This window comes from Cyprinus carpio, chromosome B8 (assembly GCF_018340385.1).
Source record: "Cyprinus carpio isolate SPL01 chromosome B8, ASM1834038v1, whole genome shotgun sequence".
Lineage (NCBI taxonomy): Eukaryota > Metazoa > Chordata > Actinopteri > Cypriniformes > Cyprinidae > Cyprinus > Cyprinus carpio.
In genome coordinates, this window is record NC_056604.1 from 22,093,543 (window position 1) to 22,118,098 (window position 24,556).

The window sequence follows — 24,556 nt, forward strand, 5'->3', positions numbered from 1 at the left end:
TGTAATTTGTTCCCTTCCTCAGGATGTGGTTTACCTGGTAACAGTCAGTGTGGATGAACGATTAAGCGAGAGAATGCAGTCAGCAAAGCATGCTTGGCGGAAAAAAAAAAAAAAAGAAAAAAGAATCTGTCAGAGATAAAGACCTACAATATTACCTGCACATTAAAAATGCATCTAGAAGTGCATGTAGCAATATTATGCCGACACTGAATTAGTTCAAGTAAATATTGTATAAATTGTAATATAAGTAATATAATATTATATTATAATTATATTAAATGTTATTTTATGTTAATTCTTTTTATAAATAGATTTTTTTGTAATTTATTTATTTTTTATTTATTATCCATGTCATTTCAAACCTATATGCTGTTGTATTTTTTCTTATAAAAAGAATTATCTTTAAAAAATCATACAGATGAGCAATTAACATATAACGAATACAAAAAAATACAAATTTTATTTTTTTTTTTTTTTTTGTGGGTTGCTTTTTTTCTCCAGTATGTAGGCCTTATTCATTTTATCTGTCCCCGGCTTGGTAACCTCCACCATATCCGTTGTAGCGATTGGCCTACGAAACATCATTGAAAAACCTCTCCCTACAGATCGACTCTATAACCATACAAGGAAATGGCAGCACTGCAGATTTCTCGTCAATCAAAGCGTGCTCAGGTTCCTCTTTAGTTACACATGTATATTTAGCCACCGGTATAGTACGCACACACACACACACACACACCGTAAAGTATTACACACAAAAAGTGCCGTTTTGTTCTCAGAAAGTGAAACTGGGTGGGGCTGGTCTCTTTTTTTGTTTTTTTTTCCTCTCGTGTCAGGCATCACCACCTTCATAATTCTCAAGCAGCTCTTCTAACCGACCCTGTCATGATAAAAGTGCAGTCAGTCACACCCTTTACATGCTTTATGTGCTTCTGAAAAAAGTGATTGCTGATGACAGCCATTGGCAGGCGTTAAATTCACTCGGAGTTTTGCAAGCAGTCATGATTCGTTTAATGTTTGTGAATAATTGTACATATGCCATGCAAATTCATTTTTTAAACAGAAAAAAAAACAAACAAAAAAATATGTCATTGGTCAAAAATATGTCTGCTATTATAAATACATATTTTTTTGTTTGTTTTTTTTTGGTTTATAATAGCATGACATATTTTTTTGTTTGTTTTTTTTTCTGTTTGGATGAACTAAGGGTTACTCCACCCCAAAATGAAATTTTTGTCGTTATTCACTTACCCCCATGTCGTTCCAAACCTGTAAAAGCGTCGTTAATTTTCACTACCCCCATTGCGTGGGGGTGACCCTATTCCAAACCTGTAAAAGCTGTAAATTGGTTCATCTTCGGAACACAATTTAAGATATTTTGGATGAAAACCAGGAGGCTTGTGACTGTCCCATAGACTGCCAAATAAATAACAGTGTCAAATCAGTGTAGAGCCATTTTGGAGAATCTTAGCTGTACACAGACAGCTTAAGCTCTTCTGTGTCAGCTGCGAAACAAGGATACGTTTTCTACGTGATTTAAAAGAAAACAGCGCAACCTTGTGGCGTGGCTGACACAAAAGAGCATACGCTGCTTATATTCAACGGATATTCCCCAGAATGGTGCTACGGTGATGTGGAAAGACACAGAGGAGATGAATTGTTGAATAATGTTGTTATTTTTGATTTCTTCGCATACAAAAAGTATTCTCGTCGCTCCATAACATTATGGTTGAATCACTGATGGCAGATGGACTATTCTGACGATGTCTTTCATACTTTTTTGGACCTTGACAGTGTAAGTGACTTGGCAGTCAATGGGACAGTCACAAGCCTCCCCGGTTTTTATCCAAAATATATTAAATTGTGTTCCGAAGACAAACGAAGTTTGGAACGACATGGGGGTAAGTGATTAATGACAACATTTTCATTTTGGGGTGGAGTATCACTTTAAGGTTATCAAGGTTAATAACCGATCACAATCCATTATCAGTTCATTACTAAGTTTAGAACCTCAACTGATGTTGAATACAGACTGGGTGTTGCATGCGATCGCTTAAGCTACTCGTTTTTCCATGACACCATGTCTGTCAAGTCAATACCTGTTATAGTCTCACAGACCACCAACTAAAACACTAGCACTCTGGATACAGAAAAAGAAAACAGACACTGAACCCACAAGATCAAGAAAATGTGTGAAGTTGAAGTGCAGCAAGTGCTGAAACTCCACAGAATCGCTCCATAGCGTAATTTAAGACGGTTTTACATTATGTGAAATATACAAAGAAATTCAACTATAAAAGCTGCTGTGGATTCTGTGAATATTTTGAAGTTGAAACTGCACTGAAATTTCAGCAGCTTGGATTTTACATATTGAGGAGGTGTAAAATGATGTTGTAAAAAGGGTTGTGCTTCAGTTTGTGGACTGTGGTCAATAAACATCCTTATATGATGCTCACAGACGAGTGAGCGTAATTACTTGAACAGGTTCTTCAATTTATTGTATTGTTTTATTTTACAGTTGTCATTCCTATAACAACTCTGCTTCCCATTATTTGAATTGTTATATAATCCGCATTTAACTGTAGCTAATTTGCTTTCTAAAGACTTAAACCTCTGAATCACCGAGTAAAACAATCCTCAACAGTAAAAGAGCATTGGAGTAAATGACGAGATGTTGCCGTCATGCGGGGTGTGTGCCTGCCGTGTCTCTGACAGATGCACGACAGACCGTCAAGCATATTTTTATATCATGCACATTAGATCACATCCATAAAACGGACATGAAACAAAAGGGTGTAGTCAGAGTCTTGTGGAACAAATTAAGCAGGCTTACTAATATGGCCTCTTGTTTTTAACAAGCCAGTCCCTGACATGAAACACTATTGTGTGTGTGTGTGTGTGTATGTGTAAGGACACAAAATTGATTTCCTGTCATTCTTTATATGCTGTGTGTTTTAGTATTGATCAGCCAGGATTTTCTATAAATGCTGTCCAGATTGTGATGGCTATTTTAACTGTCAAAATTCATTGACAGACAAATGTTACCAATAATAGTCCAAAAATAATAGTGGTGAAGTCACAAAATCCATAAATTAAAAGCAGCCTAAAACTATTTGATATTTGAGCTTTGTGAAAACCATTTAGAATTATATAGTATGTGTGTATATATATACTGTACATATAAGTTTGGGGTCAGAAAGATGTTTGCTCTGAACTAATTTTGTTCATCAAGGATGCATTAAATTGGTCAAAAGTGACAGTAAAGACATAATGTTGCAAAAGTTTTTATTACAAAATAAATAATAAGAGTAATAAAATTAATAAAAATATTAAGCATCACAAAAATATTAAACAGCACAAAATTATTTGCAAAAAATAAAATAGTTGTTGAAAATAAATGTTTCTTGAGCAGCAAATCAGCATATTAGAATTTTTTCTGAAAATCATGTGACACTGAAGACTGGAGTAATGATGCTGATAATTCAGCATTGTGTTACAGGAATAAAATACATTTACAATGTATTCACCTAGAAAACTGTTGTATTAATTTGAAATAATGTTTAACAATATTACCATTTAATTTTTTTTTTAATGTAGCATTGGTGAACATAAGAAATGCTTTATTTTTTAAAAACAGTGTTTGACAATCGCTTATCCCAACACTGTCCAGACCGGCCATGTTAAAACCCACCTCTTTGTTTTCAGATTTTATTGAACATTATGAATTAGTCTGACATCCAGCACATCCTAGTACAACTTTTGGCAATTCACAGGAGCTTCTCAAAACACACAAATCCTGCTGGCTAGCCACCATGGGACATAGTTTAAGATATTAAACTTCTGTTGAATATAATACAGTCATTTGTTGAGACCTACAGGAAACCATTTTTTTTAGAAGAAATGTTGTAAAGTCTGACTTAAGCTGGTTTTGGGAAACTGATAAAGGCATGCCAGTCACAATATGAAAAGGGTGCTTGCTGTTCCTAAATGAAGATACGCACACACACACACACATGCGCCTGACCGTGCCGTGGCCCAAAGTATTTCATGCCATGAATTCCTGGACTGAATCCTCACTCACTTTGATACTGATAACAACTAAATGTGTCGACACACAGTGAGTTTGCCAAGCACTCGTAAATGCCAAATGCTGGGATCCTTCATAACACTGTTTTCAGCCTAGGTGTTTGTGTGTGTGTGTGTGTGTAAGTGTGTGTGTGAGAGAGACCTTTGTGTTTGTGTGTCTGTAAAACGTGTGAGTTTGTGTGTGTGTGTGTGTGTGAGAGAGACCTGTTGACTTTTGAGGAGTAGTTCTGTAGTCATCACTAATGATAAGGATGAAATATTCAACTGTGGGGTTTGTTATTCAGAGTTTCTGCAGGTCTTAAAAAGGTCTTAAACTATTAATTCACAATTTTAAATCAGAGCAGAAAGTCTAAGATTCAAAGTCATCGTATTACAAGTTGCATGCCTTGCTTCTGGTACAAATACCTAAACATCCTTAAATCATGATACATTTACATGAGATGCAAAATGAAGAAATTAAGTCTTGTTTTCTGAGAATTTTAATTTGCATATAAAATAAGAACAAATATGTCAATGGTGTGTAAAAATTACTTAATGCATTTGAATCAAGTTGATTTTTTGGAGACCGCTGGCAGATATTTGTTCTTTTTTTAATCATAAACTCGCTTCACTTTGATCAGTTTCACAGAAAACTTCTTCTTCTGCTTCTCAATTAAATATATCTTAATGTAAGGATCTTTTTGCACTGGAAAACAAGACAAAAATACTGAGGAAGAAAATCACTTATTGCAGTGTGATCAGAAGCTATAAAGTTTTTTATTTTTAATTATTTTTTTTTTTTGTTAAATTAATTTAAAGGTAAGGAGATTGGTTGGAAGTTGTATTGCTAATGTAAATTGTGTGTACTGTATAACATAAATATATAGGGCTGCACAATTAATCAAATTTCTAATCGCAATTACAATTATGGATGCCACAATTACGTAATCGTCACTTATAAGTCCACTTATTCCACATGTTATTCTAAGTGCTTAAGATGCGTTTTTTTTTCTTTCTAAATGTTATCTCAAGGGTTTTTCCATTGTTTTAATTTTAGTTTTAGTATAACATTATAACACCATTCATATTTTTAACTTACATATTTTACTTTTACTTATAATTTAAAGAAGAAACCAATCAAATGTATAGTTGACATTGAGGCTTAATACTATAGAAAAGCACTAAATGTTTTTCAGTTAGTGTTTTTAGCTTGTTTAATTTTATATAAAAACACGGCATGCAGTTGCATCAAACAATGGTGTAAACATCATTCAATGTAAATTGTGATAATCGTAATTATAATTTCAAGGGAATAATCGACAGTTATGGTTGTCATAATCGTGCAGCCCTAATAAATATATATATATATACACATTTACACATGCAAAGACTGGAGTAATGATGCTGAAAATTCAGCTGTCAATTGTTCTGCTATAGAAAACACTGGAGATTTCTCCCATGCTCCCAATAATTTCTAAAAACGTACATGGTTGCTACAGTTTCTTTAATCTGATGCCGTCTGTTGGCTTCAAGTTTAGAGTTTTCTTTAGTTGAGCGTATATGTACAGTACATTTACATAAAGCTGCATACGCCTGGCATCCACCTAAACGTCTCCAAATATTAAGACCGGATCCCCATCCCGCTGCAGTCATAAGGGCTGTGCTTTATCTTCGCTTTTCCAGCTGTACTAATCGGCAAGAGCTCCATCAAGCTCTCTAAATGTCATTCTCAGAAAGTTCGATTCTTGTTTATATTACTCGGATGAGTGAGCGGCGAGCCTTCTGACCTTCTCAGTCGATCTGACTCTTCTAGTTGGCTCTGAGATGAACTGAAAGGAAGGAGGTTAATTACATCTCCGTTTTCTGACCCACTTTCTTCCAGGTGTTTTACGTTGTTTGATGCATTGACTCGAGCCGGCCTGTAATGCATGCTCTGACTCGAACGGACCACTGGCAGGATGATGTAAAACAAACATTCCTCCCTGCTTTGATTGGCATCTGTTTTTTTTCTGTGGCAATATGGTCACCATTACTCCTGCCATCACATTCCTCTAAATCTGTAACAGACACGCATCGAGGATTATGTAACCAGCAGGTTTTTGGCAAATGGTGCATTTCACAAGATCAGATCATTGCGTTTGTTGCGGATGGCCTGCGATCTTTTCTGTCCTTTCCTAATGTAGACCTCAACACAGCGTTTTTGGTTTCTGCTGCAGTCTGAAGGTTTGTAAAATGAAAAACATTGTCGTGTCTTGGCATTTATAGCCCATGGATTGGTTTCTATTAAAACTAACAAATTTAACCAACTTTTTTTGTGTGTGTGTTATGGGATTGTCATATTAAAACTGGCTTGGAAACTTTTTGCCTTGCCCGCATTTATATTCACTACTTTTCACATGGCTTTTATGTAGTTTTTATTGTCCAAGGCCCAAATTCTGACTTTAAATTTTTAGATATGTAAAAACCATCATAAAACTACACATTTTAAAAACCATGATGATGCAAACACAGAGGGAAATCAACACAGTCTTTCAGTGCTGATCGTGAAAAAGATTTATGTCAATTAAATGCAAATTACAAACTTAATGTGCGGTCACATTTACCTTTGTTCTACAAATTTTCTTGGGCGAAATCCAGTCATTTTAATAGGAATCCATGCAATTGGGAATTCCGCTTAAAGGCCTGTTCACACCGGGAAGAATTTCGCGCGCGATATTCGCCGACGTTTAACGCCTCGTGACTAAACAAAGGGCGCCAATGTGAGTGTGCACACCGACGCGAAAACACCACACGTAAAAGCGTCATTTTTTAAAAAACGCCTCGGGTTCGTTTTTTTGGTTTGACGCACCGCGTCAAAAACTATACGACCAATGAGAATGGCGCTTTTGCACACGTGTCTGGAGCTTCTGAAGTTACAGTCAAACACAACTTGGGGGCGCTCAAACACAAAACTGTCTTGCTGAGCACACATACGTAACGGCCAAGAAGGTATACGCCAAGTAGCGTCTACACTGCCGGGAAGAAATAAGACGAAGAAGATGCAAGGCAAGATGAATGTAGAGTTGCTGGTCTCATTGGCGTCGGAACACAAAGAACTATATGACGAACGCGACAGCGATTACAAAAATCTTGATAAAAGAGAACTAGTATTTCTAGTATTTCTGTTTTACATTAAGCGCCATCTAATGTCAGGGAATGAATTTGCATGTTCACTCGGCTCATCATCAGCGAAAATCGCTTGGGTGTGAACACAAAAAACGCGTTGAAAAACGCTGGCGAATAACGCGCGCCGATATTCGTCCCGGTGTGTACGGCCCTTAAGGGTGAAACATTTCCAGTGTAGATTTGCATCAGGTTCAAGTTGGTCACACAGATTTGCCCTGTTGACCAACAGAAAGCTGCTTAGTTTGAAAGTGTTTTGTGTGAGATGTGCTTCATACATCACTATTGACAATAGACAATGGACATTTTTTTTTCTGCGAAATTTAGCATAAATTTGACTAATTTGATTAGTCCATACCAACAGTTTTTTCTGTCTGTCTGCTTGTTTACTAAGGATTGTAAATGAAGGGCTTGAAATGAAAATGAGGCGTGATGAACAAAGAAAACTAATAAAAATCTATGTAAATATCACTTTCAAGCAGAATATTTCTTTCTTAATGTGTGTCATTTCAAATTGAGCCATAATTTTGTCAAATGATGTGAAAAATGTGAAAGTATTTAGTTGTAATAGGATTGCACTTACTATAAAATGAACCTATGCAAGACAAACAAGTTGGCCATTTGATAAAAAAAAAAAAAATTAGTTTCCAAATATACAGTTTAGAAAAATGACATAATTGCCCTGTAATACAGTGTGAGAAGTATTTATTCCCTGAAAGTCCACTGAGCCAAAAGTGTCATAGTTAAATGTGAGCCCTGTCCCAAAATGCCACACTTGATTTGTATTTATGGCCAGTGACTTGCAGGAGCATATACTAAAATTTCCTGCATAAAAATAAGATTTAAAGGGAATGTGAACAGGAAAAAGATACGAGTTAACGGTTGAATAAGTAACTAGAGAAATATTCCACTAGTTATTTTGATGTTATAGTTCGTTGCTCTTGAAAATTGTAAATCTAGACACAGAAATCACCCTGCCAGGTCTGAACGATTTACTGTAACATTCCTCTCATATTTATTCAAGGCGGCTGAATCTGGCTAGTGCTAACATCACTTTAACAGTCCTGCCGTTTGGTGGGAAAAGCTTTGATTTGTGGCGTCTCATAACCCAGTGGCTCCTAATTAGCGAGGCCTGTCAGGTACGTGAGATGAATGTCTTTAAGAACCAGTCTTGGGCTTTCACTACCCTGACTGTTTGTGTTTGGAGACATTCAGCTTTATTCACAATGCTGGAATGGTCAATGGCTAAGAGCTCCATGTTCCCATTCCCCTGTATTCTTCTTGAATTCAAATCCTCCGGAGTGAAAGAAGCGATAAAGAGCACTTTTGTAACTAATGAATGAGTAGCAGAAGCAGCTCTGTTTTATTGGCCCGTATAAGTTTGAATGCTTCATAAGACAAACAGTTATTGCAGAGCACGACATGGTTTGCTGTAAAAGCTCTGCTTTTCTCTTGGGAGGGAATGCATATTTTTGACCTGCGCTGACGTCAGAAGTGACACTCTCGTTTTAACTACAGCTTACTTACTCTCAGCCTGAGAGACCAGATGCTGACATGAGTTATTACATTGCACATGTTCAAAGTCACCAGAAGATGTATTTTATTTCTTCGGGATTTGTGGAAAGTGCAATATTCTATTACTGATAAATGTTTTTCCTATGTTATTAAGGATACAATTTGTCTTGATATTTTCTGGAAATCGTTTTAATTGCTACTTTTGTCTTTTTTCTGTCTAGGTGGAGGAGGAAAACGGAAAGGAAGAAGTAAAAAATGGAGGGAGATCCTTCGTTTCCCTCATATCAGTCAGTGCACAGAGTTGAGCAAAACCATTGGTAATGTATCAACACTTTGTGTGACTTGTTTATACACTTCCTGTCATTTTCATGCCCTTTGTCAGCTGTGCTGTTGTTCTGGCCAAGTGTGATGTCACTTCGCTGTTCACCATTGTTTAGCTGTCTCGGAGTTTACATTGTCATTGGCTTAATCCCAGTTTGCTTACAGTCTGAGAAATGTAGAATTGGCACATACCAAATTACATTAAGTTGAAAGTAGTATGTCAGAGGTGCCTGGATGCCATACTTGTCCCAGTGGAGTTGCAAAATGTTTCCTTGCATGCTGTTTGGTCTAATATTGCACACAATCCCTTGAGCAACAGAAGAAGAGTGACTGTTATCCAACTTTTTTAATTTCATTGTCACCCCAGCAACAGTTTTCAAACTTTATTTAACATTTATAGAATACACACCAATTCTTTCCAATAGTTTTTAAGATTTTTAATGGTTCTGAAATACAGTTAAACAAGTAAAATTGTGAAATATATTTACAATGCTAAAATATGAAGCCGTCATTTAAATACATTTCAAAATGTCATTTATTCTTGTGATGCAGAGATCATTTTTCAGCATTGTCACATGATTCTTTAGAAATCATTCTAATATGATGACTTGATGCTCAAGAAATATTTCTTTTTATTAGCAACTGTTGTGTATTACTCCCGTTCATAGCACTCCAAACCTGTATGACTTATTTCTTCTGCATAAGGTGTTTTGAAAAACTGTTTTTGTGCCTATAATGAAAGCCAGTGGTATTCAAAACAGCGTTGGTCCCTACTGGCTTTCATTGTATGAACAAATTACCTTCTTTTCTATTCTATAATACAGGTTTTGTAAAGACATGAGGTTGAGTAAATGATGGAATTATCTTTTTTTTTTTTTTCTTTAAAAGTATGTCCCTTTCTATTAACCTCATGCTATATAAACTGACTGGCCACTTTATTAGGTACACCTGTTCAACCAGAGATGGTCTTACTATAGGGAGATGAGAGGGTCTGTATTACTGACTATTGGAGAAAGCGCAGTGAGTGTCAGTTCTGTGAATGAAAATACCTTGTTGGTGCCAGAAGGTCAGAGGAGAATGGCTAGACTGGTTCTGAGCTTATAGAAAGGCAACAGTAACTCAAATAACCACTCATTACAGCCAAGGTTTGCTGAAGAGCATCTCTGAACACACAACAGATGGGCTACAACAGCTGAAGACCACACCGGGTGCCACTCCTGCCAGCTGAGAAAATAAAACTGAGGCTACAGTCGACACAGGATCACCAAAATACAACAGAAGATTGGAGAAAGTTTGCCTGGTCTGATGAGTCTTGGTTTTTGCTGCAATGTTCAGATGCTAGGGTCAGAATTTGGCATGAACGACATGAAAGCATGGATCCATCCTGCCTTCATAGTTCAGGCTGCTGCTGATGTAATGGTGTGAGCAAACTTTAGGCCCCTTAGTACCAACCTGACAATTTTTAAACACCACAGTGTAGCTGAATACTGTTTTTAAACATTTTCATCCCTTTATGACCACAGTGTGCCCATCGTGTGATGCAACTTCCAGCAGGATAATGTACCAAAGCTCAAATCATCTCAAACTGGTTTCTTGAACATGACAATGTGATAACTAAACTCAAATGTCCTCCCCAGTCACCAGATCTCAATCCAAAAGAGCAGCTTTGGCATATGGTGGAACAGGAGATTTGCATCATGGATGTGCAGCCGACAAATCTGCAGCAACTGTGTGATGCTCTAATGTCAATATGAAACATAATCTCTTAGTAATGTCTGTAGCACATGGTTGAATCCATGCCACCTAGAATTAAGGCAGATGTACATGCAACCTGCTACTAGCAAGGTGTACCTAATATAGTGGCCTAATAAAGTATCACTGTATCACCACAGTACTTTTTTGTAAAGTTTTACCTGTTGTTTTGTGTCTCAGAGCGGGACTACTTCAGCCTGTGTGACAAGCAGCCCATCGGGGGACTTCTGTTCCGCCTCTACTGTGAGACCCGACCAGAGCTGCAGAGATGCATCCAACTCCTGGACGCCATGGTACGTCTGCGCACACATGCACACCTCTCCAGCACTCAATTCACCTGAATTTATTTAGGGTTGCCCAAACAGCTTGGCCAGGCCAATGTCTGGTCCCTCCAATTCCCCTATAGACCCCAAACAGTCTGAACCCGGGAACCTGAACCCATGACAGGGAGTCACCATCATAAAACATAGGGCAGCATATTTGTGTGTTTTAGGACTGGGAAAAGGTGTTTATCTTGTTTATGGTGTCTTGGAACGTTCTTCTTATTTTAACAAAAACCCTTTGTACGGTATAGCTGTGTAAGTGAATAGGGAAGCTGTATTGATGTGTTTCAGGGAAGAACGTAAATGTCATTTGAAAGTCAAATAAAATAAAACAAAAATGTCCTTAACATAAAAGCACCATAATCGTGCCTGGGTTACAGTGTTACAGCTAATGAAATAAGAGCGGAAAATTTGTAGATAATGAAGGGAAAATGCCACGATGGTATGTGTAAATTGTACATTTTTGTAGTAATCATGTGTGGGATTTTATTAGGTGTTATTTTAGGAACAGTATCTGTCATTAAAGGTGCATAGGACCAATTATTTCAGTATTCATAATTATAGTTCCTTGTTTGGATAATTTACTTCAGTGTGAATCTCATGGAGACTGTCAAGTCATATTTCACCTTAAAATTAAAAGTCAAGAAAATGAAATATATTTTGCTTGAAGTAGACAAAGTGTATTTTAGAGCCACTAGAAAATAGGACCCCAAAATTCTTATTGCTGTAGTGCCAAAAAATTATTCAAAAGTATTTTCTGAATGGCTGCAATTATTTTATCCAATTACAGCAAAAACAGTAATATTTAGAAAAATTATTACAATTTTAAAGTAGCTGTTTTCTATTTGAAAATATAATTTATTCCTGTGATGCAAAGCTGTATTTTTAGCATCCTTACTTCAGTCTTCAGTGTCACATGATCCTTCAGAAATCATTCTGACATGCTGATTTGCTGCTCAAGAAACATTTCTATTCCCCATTTTTATAAATGTTGAAAACAGCAGTGCTGCTTCATAAATAAAAAAAACAATAATATTTATTTGGAATCAAAATCTTTTGTAACATTTCAAACATCTTTGTCACTTTTTATCAATTTAATGATATTATTTGTTCTAGCTCTTTTTATCAAATTTAAAACATCCTTGCTTTAAAAAAAAAAAAAAATCTCCTAAAAGATTTTATTACAAAAAAAAACATTGTGTGCAAACAGAATGGTTTGCATTACTGAAAACAAAATAGATCTCATTACATAACAAAAAAAAAACATTGTTAAAAAACAAAAAGATCATTACTCAACACCAAACTACAACTAGATAAATAGTGAAAATGAAAAGAGCTACAAACAAACTCTATTTCGCAATTTCTTTTGATTTTAGGGTGAAATATGGCCCAAGTGTTCCCCTTGACAGACTTTGTGAGATTCACCCAATTAATCTGTGTTCTCAAGAAGAAGAAGAACATTGCTCTTTATGACCTGGCATACATTAAAATCAGTTCAGGATTGGGCTTTGAATAACAAATTGAATGTAAACACAGAGATGCACTGAACTGAAAATGCATGAGTGTGTTTGATGCATGTATGCATATGTTCTGCAGGCAGTGAGCGTGTATGCGTGTGTTTGTGCGAGCCACCATAAGGAAAGAGCCCGGGGGATTTTTTTGAGGCCTGCTCTGACGTCAGAAAGTAGCGGGATCTCAATTGTTGTGGCGAGTTAGACAGCACTGTCTGTGTCTGCTCTGTGTGAGATCCCTGTGTGTGCGAAACAAGGAAAGAAGTGCGAGAACTTCATGCGAGAAACCTTTTCACGCGTTATTTGGGTTTATGTATACACAAAGACAAATGAAATGTACATGCTACTGACCTTTTTGGTCCGGGTTTTGTTTTTCCATCTCGGTGGAGGCGGAATAGTCCGATGTTATCGCACACATCAGATTGGCCCAGTTCCTCTGTGTCAAAGGCAGCCCGCCATTTGTTTTGGCCTGGTGGCTCTACTGTACCATTCAGAGCCACTGACGCAGGTCTGTTCTCAAACCACTATTATGATTGGATCTCTCTCTGTGTGTATGTGTATGTGTGTTTGTATTTTCTGCTTTTTTCCATGCGGTGACCTTTAACATGCAGGCATAGCAAATTCCCCTGCAAATTCCATCATTTCCCATTCAAAAGAGGCTAAGAGAGCAGAATTTATGCCCTTTCTCACTGTCACTGTACAGTTGTAATCTAAATCTAAAAAGATTTATTCTGGCTCAGTACAGGTTACTTTAGTCGACAGTACAAGTACCACAAAAAAACATCAGCATGTACCGAGAAAAAAATCAATGTCACAATAAAGAGCTAACAATAGAAGTGCTTGGAGCCGGGGAATAAATATTACAATACTCATTGTTTTACAAGTATAGCAACAGGACCTAAACATTATACATTCATTAAATGTGTGTAGACACATATTTATGTGTAAAGCCTGTGTTTGTTTTTCTCACAAAAAAATGAGCAGCTGGATATAAATGTTATTCTAGATTCATGCAGAAATGAAAACGTTCACGCACAGGCTTTACGCATAAATATGTGTCAATGCACATTTAATGAATGTATAATGTTTAGGTAAGTTAAATATATTTCTTATTATTAAAGTTACAAAAGTGATTTCATCAAAAGCAATGAGATATTTCTCTTTTTTGTTGTTTAACATGAGCAATAGACAGCAGGAATATTAGACTGCTATCACTTTAAGAGCTGCCCGATCCAACATACTGTTACACATGTGTTTTCTTTCAAAGCTGTTTGCTTTCACTTAAGACCCAAATTACTGTGTTTACAAGAATACTTGCAAATACCAGCATTTGACACATACAAGTGTGTGTATTTAACTGTTAAAGGCCTATAAGTCCATTCAATACCCCTGCGCTCTATAAGCACCTTCATCATGTGCACGCACCTCTCTTACAGCGCACGCATATTGCGAAATGAATTCTCTTTCGCTGCTGATTGCATTTTAACAGCAAGCATGTGACGTTTTAACAGCAAATCACTTAAAATCACTTGTTTTTAAACCACAATGCTTAAGGTTGCATGCAAACAGTAAGTTTTTGAGACCACGTAGCATAGCAATGTCACGTGAGTGTGTAACCACGATGGAGACAATTGTCCAAAATCTCTTTTTGACAAATTCTACCGGTTAACATGTCTACCGGTATATCCCCCACCTCTATGATGAACACATTTATTTTTAGGCTTTTATTCAGATATAAACATACATATAGCATGTTGAATATGGTAACCAAGGCTCAAACATGCTAGATTAACAAGCGAAAACCTCAGGTTTGTTCTCTCGCGTCACACAAGCACGTTTGAGCTTCCCCAATGAGTAATTGATGACAAAATAATAATTTTGGGAGAAACTTTTTTTCTTTAACTTAGGCACTAGCTGCAGTTATTTCCACAGAACCAGCTTCTGTTGAACTCTGAACATTCCGTGTAACATTCTTTTCTTCCCTCATTACTCACAGCACTATTTTAAATCTTCCAATGAAGGAGTTGCCAAATGTGTTAAGGGGAATGGAAATCATACTGCTGTATGTGTCGAGACGCAGTACCCGCACACACACACACACAGTCCCCCACTATGCAGTGACGTTCAATGTATTTAGTGACGCTGCTGGGCCGTGCTGTGGCGCTCCAGGACCTTATGGAATCCTGCCGTGTTGACTGGCTGGTTACCAAGCAACCTGAAGTCTCACACACGGTGGGCTTCATGAAGCATGTGTGTGTGCGCGCTCATGAAGCATATGTGTGATGCGTGTGTGGACACATGATTTGTGCGGAAACCTATTTGTGGGTACATATGCTTCGGTGTAGGTGCGTGAGCTTGTGTTTACATCATTCGGGACGGAACCGAGTGGGGGCAGGTGGTATGGAGAGTCTTGCGTAATGGGATCCACAGAGCATGAGGGCCAGAGAGGGTGTTGATAAGGGTGTCATCAAGCATTACCCCACCTCTCCCCAATACACACACACATAGGCACATTTACGACCCTTAGGGAAAGGACGTGCCAGACTGTGGAGCTCATTCATTGTGTAATTACTCACAGACTCAATTACATGATGCCTCTGCCTCATTCAGCATATAGAAATGGATACTGACTGAAATGGTGAAGTCAATGGATGTAGTTTCTGTTTTCAAGTGTTGAACAAGTGATTTGAGATCACTTAATACTCTCTGTCTGTCTTGGTTTCGTTAGTCTAGAGGTTTTGAGTATCGGCGCAAAGTCTGGTCCACATTAGCCTCACATGACTAGTTCTTTGACTAATACATAAAGTCTGGGCCACATTGCAGCTTATTCTAGAAATAAAGACCTACTTAGACAGGAAGCCACTGTCTGACTGACTTATAAAGTTACTAACCTTAGTTTTGATTTTACATAATGCGGGTTCTGAAATGGATTTTACCATAATAATACACTATTTATTAATAATAATAATAAATAATAATAATGGCACACAGTTTTTTACTGCATACCCCATAAAAGTTGGGTTGTTGGACCCCTAGTAAGTTGGTTTAGTTTAGATTGATATACAATTATAGTATTTTTTTCATTAATTTGTATTTATTTTATTTGTATATGTATGTAATTTTCTATTTTGCTTTAACTTATTTATTAACTTATTCATTTTTACACATTTTAACATTTCAGATAAAACTAAAAATTTTAATGTTGCCTTGCCAACTAAACAAAATAAATTTTTCAGATAATATTTCAGATAACTCAGAAAGGTTTTTCAGATAATATTTCTATTTTACTTAATTTCACTTAATATTCAAACAATTTCACAATTAAAATTTTAGTTATATAACACTGATTGACAGTTGTTTATTATTGATGAATTAAATGCATAGTTAATGTAAAAAATTATAATTCTGTCTTCATTTACTCGCCCTCATGTCATTCCAAACATGCATGACTTACTTTCTCCTTTGAAGCACAAAATAAATTTTCATATAGAATTTAAATGTAATATTAAAGGGGTCATATGTTGCAATTTCAAGTTTTTCTTTCTCTTTGGAGTGTTACAAGCTGTTCGTAAATAGATAAGATCCCTAAAGTTGCAAAAACTAAATTCTCACACCCTACCGAGATATTCTTAATAAAAGTTTAGACTCGTCCACGCCCTCCTAAAACGACTCGTTTTAAACATGCCCCCACATGTCTACGTCACTATGCGGGAAGATTTGCATAACGCCGCCCAAATGTTTGCGCAAAGAAAGAAGGCGTAACTTTGATTCTCGCTGTTGCTGCCAGTGCCATGTTGTGGAGAGAACTCATTGCTGTTTTGTTGTGAAAGCGAAAATACTTTGTTTGGCCTTCCAAAAGAGGACACAAATAGAAATCAGTAGTTAAGTTGTATTTACAGGACTGTTCCAGAACAGTTCAAACCAAATATTCATATGTGTGCATCACATTTTATGGAAGACTATTTCCTGATCCTAGGAGAGTAGACTACAATGCCCCGCTGTTCTGACTCACAGACTGTGAGTATGTTTACATATTTAAAGGATTTGCCACTGATGATTCAAACACAAATTTTAAACAGTGTAGAGTAGCGCTTGTTGTTTGTCGTTTCTCCGATCACAAATGCAGACATGGTTTTATGTTTATGCAGCGCGATGCAACACAATGCATAACAACACAGTATAAGTCATTATAATCAGTAATTATGTCCCCACTGGATGCAACAAATGGCTCATTTGTAATTGGTTTTATTGTTTTTGTCTTGTCACGCCAGTGTCCTGACCAGGACACGCATCACAGTATGTTAAGAGGCGTAACATTTCCATCACATGCTTGAGGCATTCGGCCAATCACAAAGCACTGGATAGCTGGCCAATCAGAGCCTCAAACCTCGCTTTTTAGAACCATAAGCTTTGTAAAAAACGACACGTTTCAGAAAGGCAATAATGTACATTATGTGGAGAATAATGTTTTTGAACCCTAAATCACATAAACACATTTCATTACACCAAATAATGTTCTTTTAGCAACATCATATGACCCCTTTAATATTTTCGTTGTTTTTTTTTGCATATAATGAAAGTTGGTGGGGTCAGAAACAGTGCACTGCATTGGCTTTCATTGTATAGACAAAAAATTGCAGAGACATTTTTCAAAATATTTTCTTTTTTTCTTCTTCTTTTTTTTTTAGTGTTACAATGGGCATATACATCTGAAATATCCTGAGTGATATGCTTATAATTAAGCTTAAATCGGTTTGATCTCAATGCTATGAACCTTAAAAACTTGGGAAAGGCTATAAACTTGTAAACACAATTTTGTTTCTTGGTGGACTGATTAAAAACCTGTGCTTCCTCACTCCCAGAAACTGCAATTTGGCATTTTTAAATGCAACATGCATAAGCCTGGCTCCTCAGGCTGGCTACTATTTCATTAACATCTAAATTAGATGCATTATGTCATAAAGTTCATTTATAACTTGTGAGTACATTTGTTTCTATCTGGTCGTTTAGGAGGACTACGAGGTGGCACCAGATGAGAAGAGGAAGAGTCGAGGAGATGAGATCATCAAGAAGTTTCTCACCAAGCAGGTGTGATTTGATTTAACTTTCGTGTTGTGTGTGTGTGTGTGTGTGTCCTTGTTTATGCTACATTGTGGGGACCAAATGTCCCGACAAGGATGGCTAAACCTAAAAAAAAAAATGACATTTTGAGGCCTGGCCTGTGGTCCCCACAAGGGAAAAAAGTTATTAAAAATAGTAAATTATGTTTATCTGAAAGTCTAATAATGCAAATAGGTTTTCTCTAAGGGTTAGGTTTAGGGTTAGGGAATAAAAAATATAGTTTGTTCAGTATAAAAAAAACAAAAGAAAATCCAAACAACCCACAAAAAACAGAAACAAACTTGTGTGTGTCTGTGTGTTTGTTCATTTTGGATCTTGAACGTGTGCATCAGTAATCAGAGAGCATGTTGTTTCCTCTACAGTCCTCTGAGTGTGTAGATGTAGCTGAAAGTCTTGCTGAAAGTTGCAGAGAAAATCTAGAACTGAGCCCCTGCAAAGAGATCTTCAGTGACTGTCGCAAGTAAGACACATGCAAACACACGTGTGAACACCTGGACCTCTGTTGCTTTTAAACTAAGCTAATTCAGTTACGAGGTGTTTTTAGATTTGCATTATATATTATATATTACAGATATGCACGAATGGTGTTTATTTATAGATTTGCATCATATATTACTGATATCATACTTTAATAAAGACCGTATTCATAAACAACATATCCTAATATTGCATACTATGTAATAAAGACCGTATTCAGAAATAAGTTCAGTTAAGTGCAGTTTTTCCACTGGGAATTGAATTGTTTTCTACAGAAGGAAACACTACTGCTTAATGTTAGCTCTTTACTGTAATCTTTACTTCTGGTTCTCACAGAGCTGCCCATGTCTAATGGTCTCCATGCTGTTTTAAATCTCACAGAGCTCTTCATGACTACTTAAGTGGTGCTCCTTTTGCTGACTATCAGAACAGCATGTACTTCGACCGCTTCCTCCAATGGAAAATGCTCGAGAGGTTGGTTGCACACTTTATCTCCCTTTACTCTGTCCATTAGCCTTTTAGTCTTCCATTTGTGCACTATTTCATTATTTTGTTTTGCTGGAGGAAGTTCTTAGCTTGGCTTAAACCAGACGTCCTGCATCTTGATAAATCATATTCAGCTGTTACGGCAGTTTGGATGTTAATCCATTTAAATTTTTTGTTAGCGTAATTGTTAACAGCTCAACACATGAAAGCAAACAGTCACGTTTTGTTACCCAGCAGCGTCTGTACTAGATATAAACTGATTTGAACATAGTTGCTTCTACGTAAGTGGTCCATAAATAAGTTATGAAACATTTTTCTACATTTTTCTGTCTGCGCTGGTTTGATATCAGATTTTGTGGTTTTATTTCTAGACAACCCATCACAAAAGACACGTTTCGGCAGTATAGAGTTCTGGGGAAAGGAGGCTTTGGAGAGGTGAGGATATTGTGAACAGTGATGAGCTGAACTGTGTGTGTACTGAATATTTACTCATTTGCTCTGCATCAAAACCTAGTGAACTGCCTACCTAGAATGTATTTTTAGACGTCTTAAGGGTGCTCAAAATATAGGCAGCGACATCATTGTATTTCAGTTAATAACCAGAATGGTTGATTAAGGTCTTGCTATTAGCTTAGCAATATGCTAACATCAAACTCTGCTGGAATCAGCTTCAAGTCAAGATTTCCGTCTGCCTCACATAAACAGCGTCATTTGTGTGACGTGCAAAGTCGCTGCGTATTTAAATTTTGCAAAAAAAAGTGTCAATAGTGTAGTGATGTATGAAGCACATCTCACACAGAAGTCACTTTCAAACCAAGTGGCTTTCTGCTGGTCATTGTGGCAAAATTGCATCACCAACTTGAACACAAGTGAAACTTTAACACAAGCTAAAATTTCCTAGAACTCCAGTCTTCGGTGTCACACAATGTGGTCCTTCAGAAATCATTCTAACATGCTGATTTGCTGCTCAAGAAACATTTTTTATTAATATCAGTAATAAAATCTACTTCATAGTTTTGTGGAAACCCTGATACAAAACAGCAAATTTAGCTAACATACTGAAACTAAAAACTACACTAATTTAAACTATAGTCTTTTCACGGCAAGACAATGTTGTCGAAACTATTGCAGGATACCTGAGGTAACTTTGTTTTGCTAGCCTGTCATAATGATCTACTCTCCATTAATTCATAACTAATTGTTTTCCAGATATTAACTTTCTGTAAAACATCTTTGAAAAGGTGGTTTGACTTGTGGGTGGGTTTTCTGGACCTCAGCGAAGTGTTTCTCTGTCTAGTTTAAATGCACAACCCCTTTAAATTTTAAAGGAATCTGACTGGCTGTCAGTGTTTTTCTTTTATTATCTGAAAGTGATCCTAAGGATATTGTTCATCTATTTTTGTTATAGTTGTGGAGTGGACTATGCTATCCCTTATGAAAATGAACTATGGTTTTATTATAGTAATAGTGAAGTGACCATGGTTTTTGACGTATTGACTACCGGTTGTATAACCAAAAGCCATGGTTAAACTATGGTTAGTGTAGCAAAACCATGTTTTTTGTTGTTGTTGTTTTGTTTTTTGGTGTGATAAAACCATGGTTAGTTTTTGTAAGGGATTCTCTTAAATTCAGAACAATTTTATATTTATATTTATCATGGGAATGGAACTTTTAATGCTAATTCACTCTGAGCTGACCAACACAAAGCTGCTTGGTTTGAAACGGACTTCTGTGTGAGCTGTGCAAATGCACTTTGCAGACGCTGCGGCGCTCGCGGCGGTAGACAGCACACTCTGGTTGGCCACCTGCTGTACATATCTCTTTTTGCAAATTTATTTTTGCACATGCAATTTAGGCAACAGGTAACTTTTTGTGTATGATAATATATGTCCATCTGTGCGCAGGTGTGTGCGTGCCAGGTGAGAGCCACAGGTAAAATGTATGCCTGTAAAAAGCTGGAGAAGAAAAGGATAAAGAAGAGGAAGGGGGAGGCCATGGCTCTAAATGAGAAACAGATTCTGGAGAAGGTCAACAGCAGGTTTGTGGTAAGTGGATTCATTCATTTATCTGTGATCTTTCATCTCCTTTCCTCTCTTTACTCTGGCTTAGTTTACACCTGGTATAAACATCTTTTGCAATTCAATCACAAGTGGCCAGACAGGACAGGCTCAAATGTGTATTCCTCAGTGCCTTCCTGTCTCCCTCCCATTTTTTTTTTATTTAATAAAGGCTTGTATATTTCAGGACGGAAATATTCTGCTCATTCTGATCGTTCTCGTTTCTCTGGCTCTCAGGTTAGTTTAGCATACGCATATGAGACCAAAGATGCCCTGTGTCTGGTGCTGACCATAATGAACGGTGGTGATCTGAAATTTCACATCTATAACATGGGAACCCCAGGCTTTGAGAAGGAGCGTGTGCAGTTCTACGCTGCTGAGATCTGCTGCGGTCTGGATCACCTGCACAGAGAGTCTATCGTCTACAGGTGTGCGGCTCTACATCAATCTCAAATGCCCCCAGCCTCATAAAATGATGAAATTATATGGTTAAGTCATTTTTATGTTGCTTTCTATCATTCTAGGGATTTAAAACCAGAGAATATACTTTTAGATGATAATGGTAAGTCAAATCACTTTTTCCTTCAAGTGAGCTAAATATGGAATTGCATTGTGCAGATGACACTTTTTCTTTCCCTTTATGTTCATTGAGTTACATTTTGTTAAATTGTGAAATGCAACAATTAATGCATTTTGCATTTATTCCTAGGTCATATCCGGATCTCAGACCTGGGGCTGGCCATTAAAGTGCCTGATGGAGAACAGATCCGTGGCCGAGTGGGGACCGTGGGCTACATGGGTAATGATCTTTAACTGCACTGATTTATATATATATTTGCACTGGGAGCTATGTTAAATATCCACCATATATTGACAGCGATTCTGTTGGCAATGTAAAATTTAAGCAAAATAGCATCTCTCATTTATAAACAAATCATCATTTTTAATGTACTGTATTTTTGGGAATTCAGTAAATAAATATTAATTATTGATATACTGTACCATTCAAAAGTTTGGGGATTTAACATTTAAAAGGAAAGATACATGCAGTAATAATGCGCTTAAATTGTTACAAAAGATTTCTATTTGTGATTTAGAGAATCTTGAAAATAATGTACAAAAATATTATTCAGCACAACTATTTTCAACATTGATAATAATAAGAAATGTTTCTTGAGCATGAAATCAGCATATTAGAAAGATTTCTGAAGGATCATGTAACACTAAAAACGGATCATGATGCCGAAAATGTTTTTCATTGCAATAAAATTACTATTTCACAGTATTTTTGATCAAATAAATGCAGCCTTGGTGAGCAGAAGAGACTTTTATCAAAACATCTTATAGACCCAAACTTTTGAATGCTTGTGTATCTATTGAACGAATCAAAAGGCAAAAAAAAATTGTTTTTAGCTGCACCGATCAGTCCCGCTAGATATCTATTCATGGCAATATGAAATATTAAAATGTTTCATATTGATTGATGAACTCAAACTGTATTGACGGACAGCTCCAGAGGTGATCAATAACGAGCGCTATAGCATGAGTCTGGACTGGTGGGGATTGGGTTGTCTGATCTATGAGATGACCGCCGGCCGATCGCCTTTCCGCGCTCGCAAAGAACGAGTGAAGAGAGAAGAGGTGGAGAAGAGGGTGCAGGAGGAGGAAGAGGAGTACAGCGACAAGTTTACAGAAGACACCAAAGCCATCTGCAGGATGGTGAGGCCACACACACACACACACACACACACACACACACACACAAAGCACGAAGTTTCTATTCTGGTCAACATCCAAGATGACGCAGCAGTGTACAACTGAGAGCTTGTACCCAAAGCTACAGTATCTCTTCAGTCAAACGCGCCATAGAAGCTGATTTAGAGCCCATTGATTGAGCGCACAAAGCTGGTAAAGTTGAGTCCATTATGCATGTTTGGCTCATTTCTCTGGCTGGTAGTGCGTGTTTTCTGCTGGGAAAGAAGTTGATAATGAGCTCTCTGAGACCAGCTCAGTTCAGGATTGTTTAATAATCTAAATTTATTGTAAAGAGCCTCTGTTGCCTTTGCTTAGGGTTGTGTCATGTGACTGGCTTTCACCCTAAAAATGAAAAATCTGTCATTTACTCACCCTCACGTTGCTCCAAACCCATATGAATGTATTTTACAGTATAAGTAAACAGAGACAGAGAAAAGTTGAGAGAAATATTTCACAAAATGAATTTTTAGGACTTTAAAGTTAATATGTGGCCTTAAGATATTAAATAAATATGTATATGATGTATAATATATAAATGTTAAAAACAACAAATTTATATGTAGTTTTATAGGGGGTAAATTGTTAATCTTAGTGCCAAGTTAACATAATAAAAATATTTTAACAATTTGATTTTGTACATGGGTAATATAAAATCCAATTATTTCATTTTGGAAGCAATTATTCATGCAATTCAATAATTGTAGTAATTATTTATATCAAAATCACACTTTTATGAAGCTATTGTAAAAAAGTAATATTTTTATTCAGCAAGAAGGCATGAAATTGATTAAACTGAGAGTAAACACATTTATAATGTTGCTGTTTCAAATATTTCTGTCCATCAAAGGATCATGAAAAATCTCGGTATAATGGTTCGCAAAACTGTTTTCAACACTGATAGTAAGAAATGTTTCTAGATCATCAAATCAGCATGTTAGAATGATTTCTGAAGGATCATGTGACTCTGAAGAGTAATGATGCTGAAAATTCAGCTTTGAAATCACAGGAATAAATGACATTTTAAAATAAATTGCAAGAAAACTTGTAAATTTTAAATTGTAATAATATTTCACAATATTACAGTTTGTAATGTATTTCTGATCTGATGAATGCAGCCTTGGTGAGCAGAAGAGATTTCTTTTAAAAAACATGAAAACAATTTATTGCCCCATAAACTTTTGAACAGTAGTAGCTGTCCCCCGATTTAGATTTGAGAGTTTCAGCAGAGGGTAACATAAATTTTGGTCTTCACACAAAACTATCACATGACTTTATAATAGGTAACGAATGGCATGGAGGACTTGTTTTGCTCTTCACTGCCTGCTCAATCTGGGATGGAAAATGTGATGTTCTTATTTTGTTTTCACCAGAAGATTTAAAGTCAAATGAATATCAGAATGACATGAGGATGAGTGAGCGATGACAATATTCGGGTGCACCATCCATTTAGATGTTTTGAATTTGAATTTCTTTGTCCTCATGCAAATGGCCTCCGCATACGAGCTCATGAAAGATCCCAGCCTGACTCGTTCCTGCGTGTGGTTTTGTGATGTCTGGTTTGTGATTGCTGACCCTAGTTTTTAGGATGTTTGCCCCGTTTAAATGCCTTCATTTGGCACGCGCACTCTTTTTCCTAGTGTTTGGAAGCCATTGACCAGCTTCGGCTGTGGTGTAATAGGTTACATTCCACTCTTAAAGAATGTACAAACCTGTGTTCATAATGTCTGACTGGCTGCTCTCCGCTCTCTGTCCCGCAGCTGTTAGCCAAAGATCCCAAGCAGAGGCTCGGCTGCCAGGCGGACGGAGCTGCTGGAGTCAAAGCCCACCCCTTCTTCAAGAACATCAACTTCAAAAGGCTGGAGGCCGGCATTCTGGAACCTTCCTTTGTGCCTGATGTGAGTTCCTGTTCTCATGTGCCTGAAATAACAGTCAGAAAATTTTTTATATTGTATTGCAGCTTTAGTCAAAATATTTTTTTTAAATCTTAAAAAAAAAAAATAGATGAAGATTG

General features: G+C 36.8%; 1 protein-coding gene across 2 annotated transcripts in view; it reads left to right on the plus strand.

Moving 5' to 3' along the window:
* grk5l (G protein-coupled receptor kinase 5 like) overlaps positions 1-24,556 on the plus strand; it is a 55,237-nt gene that overhangs the window by 26,055 nt on the left and 4,626 nt on the right. For both annotated transcript variants that reach the window (XM_042730132.1, XM_042730131.1), the window contains exons 2-13: positions 8,964-9,059; positions 10,996-11,108; positions 17,660-17,737; positions 18,133-18,230; positions 18,629-18,721; positions 19,105-19,168; positions 20,638-20,778; positions 21,028-21,218; positions 21,315-21,352; positions 21,500-21,589; positions 22,301-22,509; positions 24,303-24,440. In XM_042730132.1, coding sequence (XP_042586066.1) covers positions 8,964-9,059; positions 10,996-11,108; positions 17,660-17,737; positions 18,133-18,230; positions 18,629-18,721; positions 19,105-19,168; positions 20,638-20,778; positions 21,028-21,218; positions 21,315-21,352; positions 21,500-21,589; positions 22,301-22,509; positions 24,303-24,440 — 1,349 coding nt within the window. The remainder of the gene's footprint in view (positions 1-8,963; positions 9,060-10,995; positions 11,109-17,659; positions 17,738-18,132; positions 18,231-18,628; positions 18,722-19,104; positions 19,169-20,637; positions 20,779-21,027; positions 21,219-21,314; positions 21,353-21,499; positions 21,590-22,300; positions 22,510-24,302; positions 24,441-24,556) is intronic.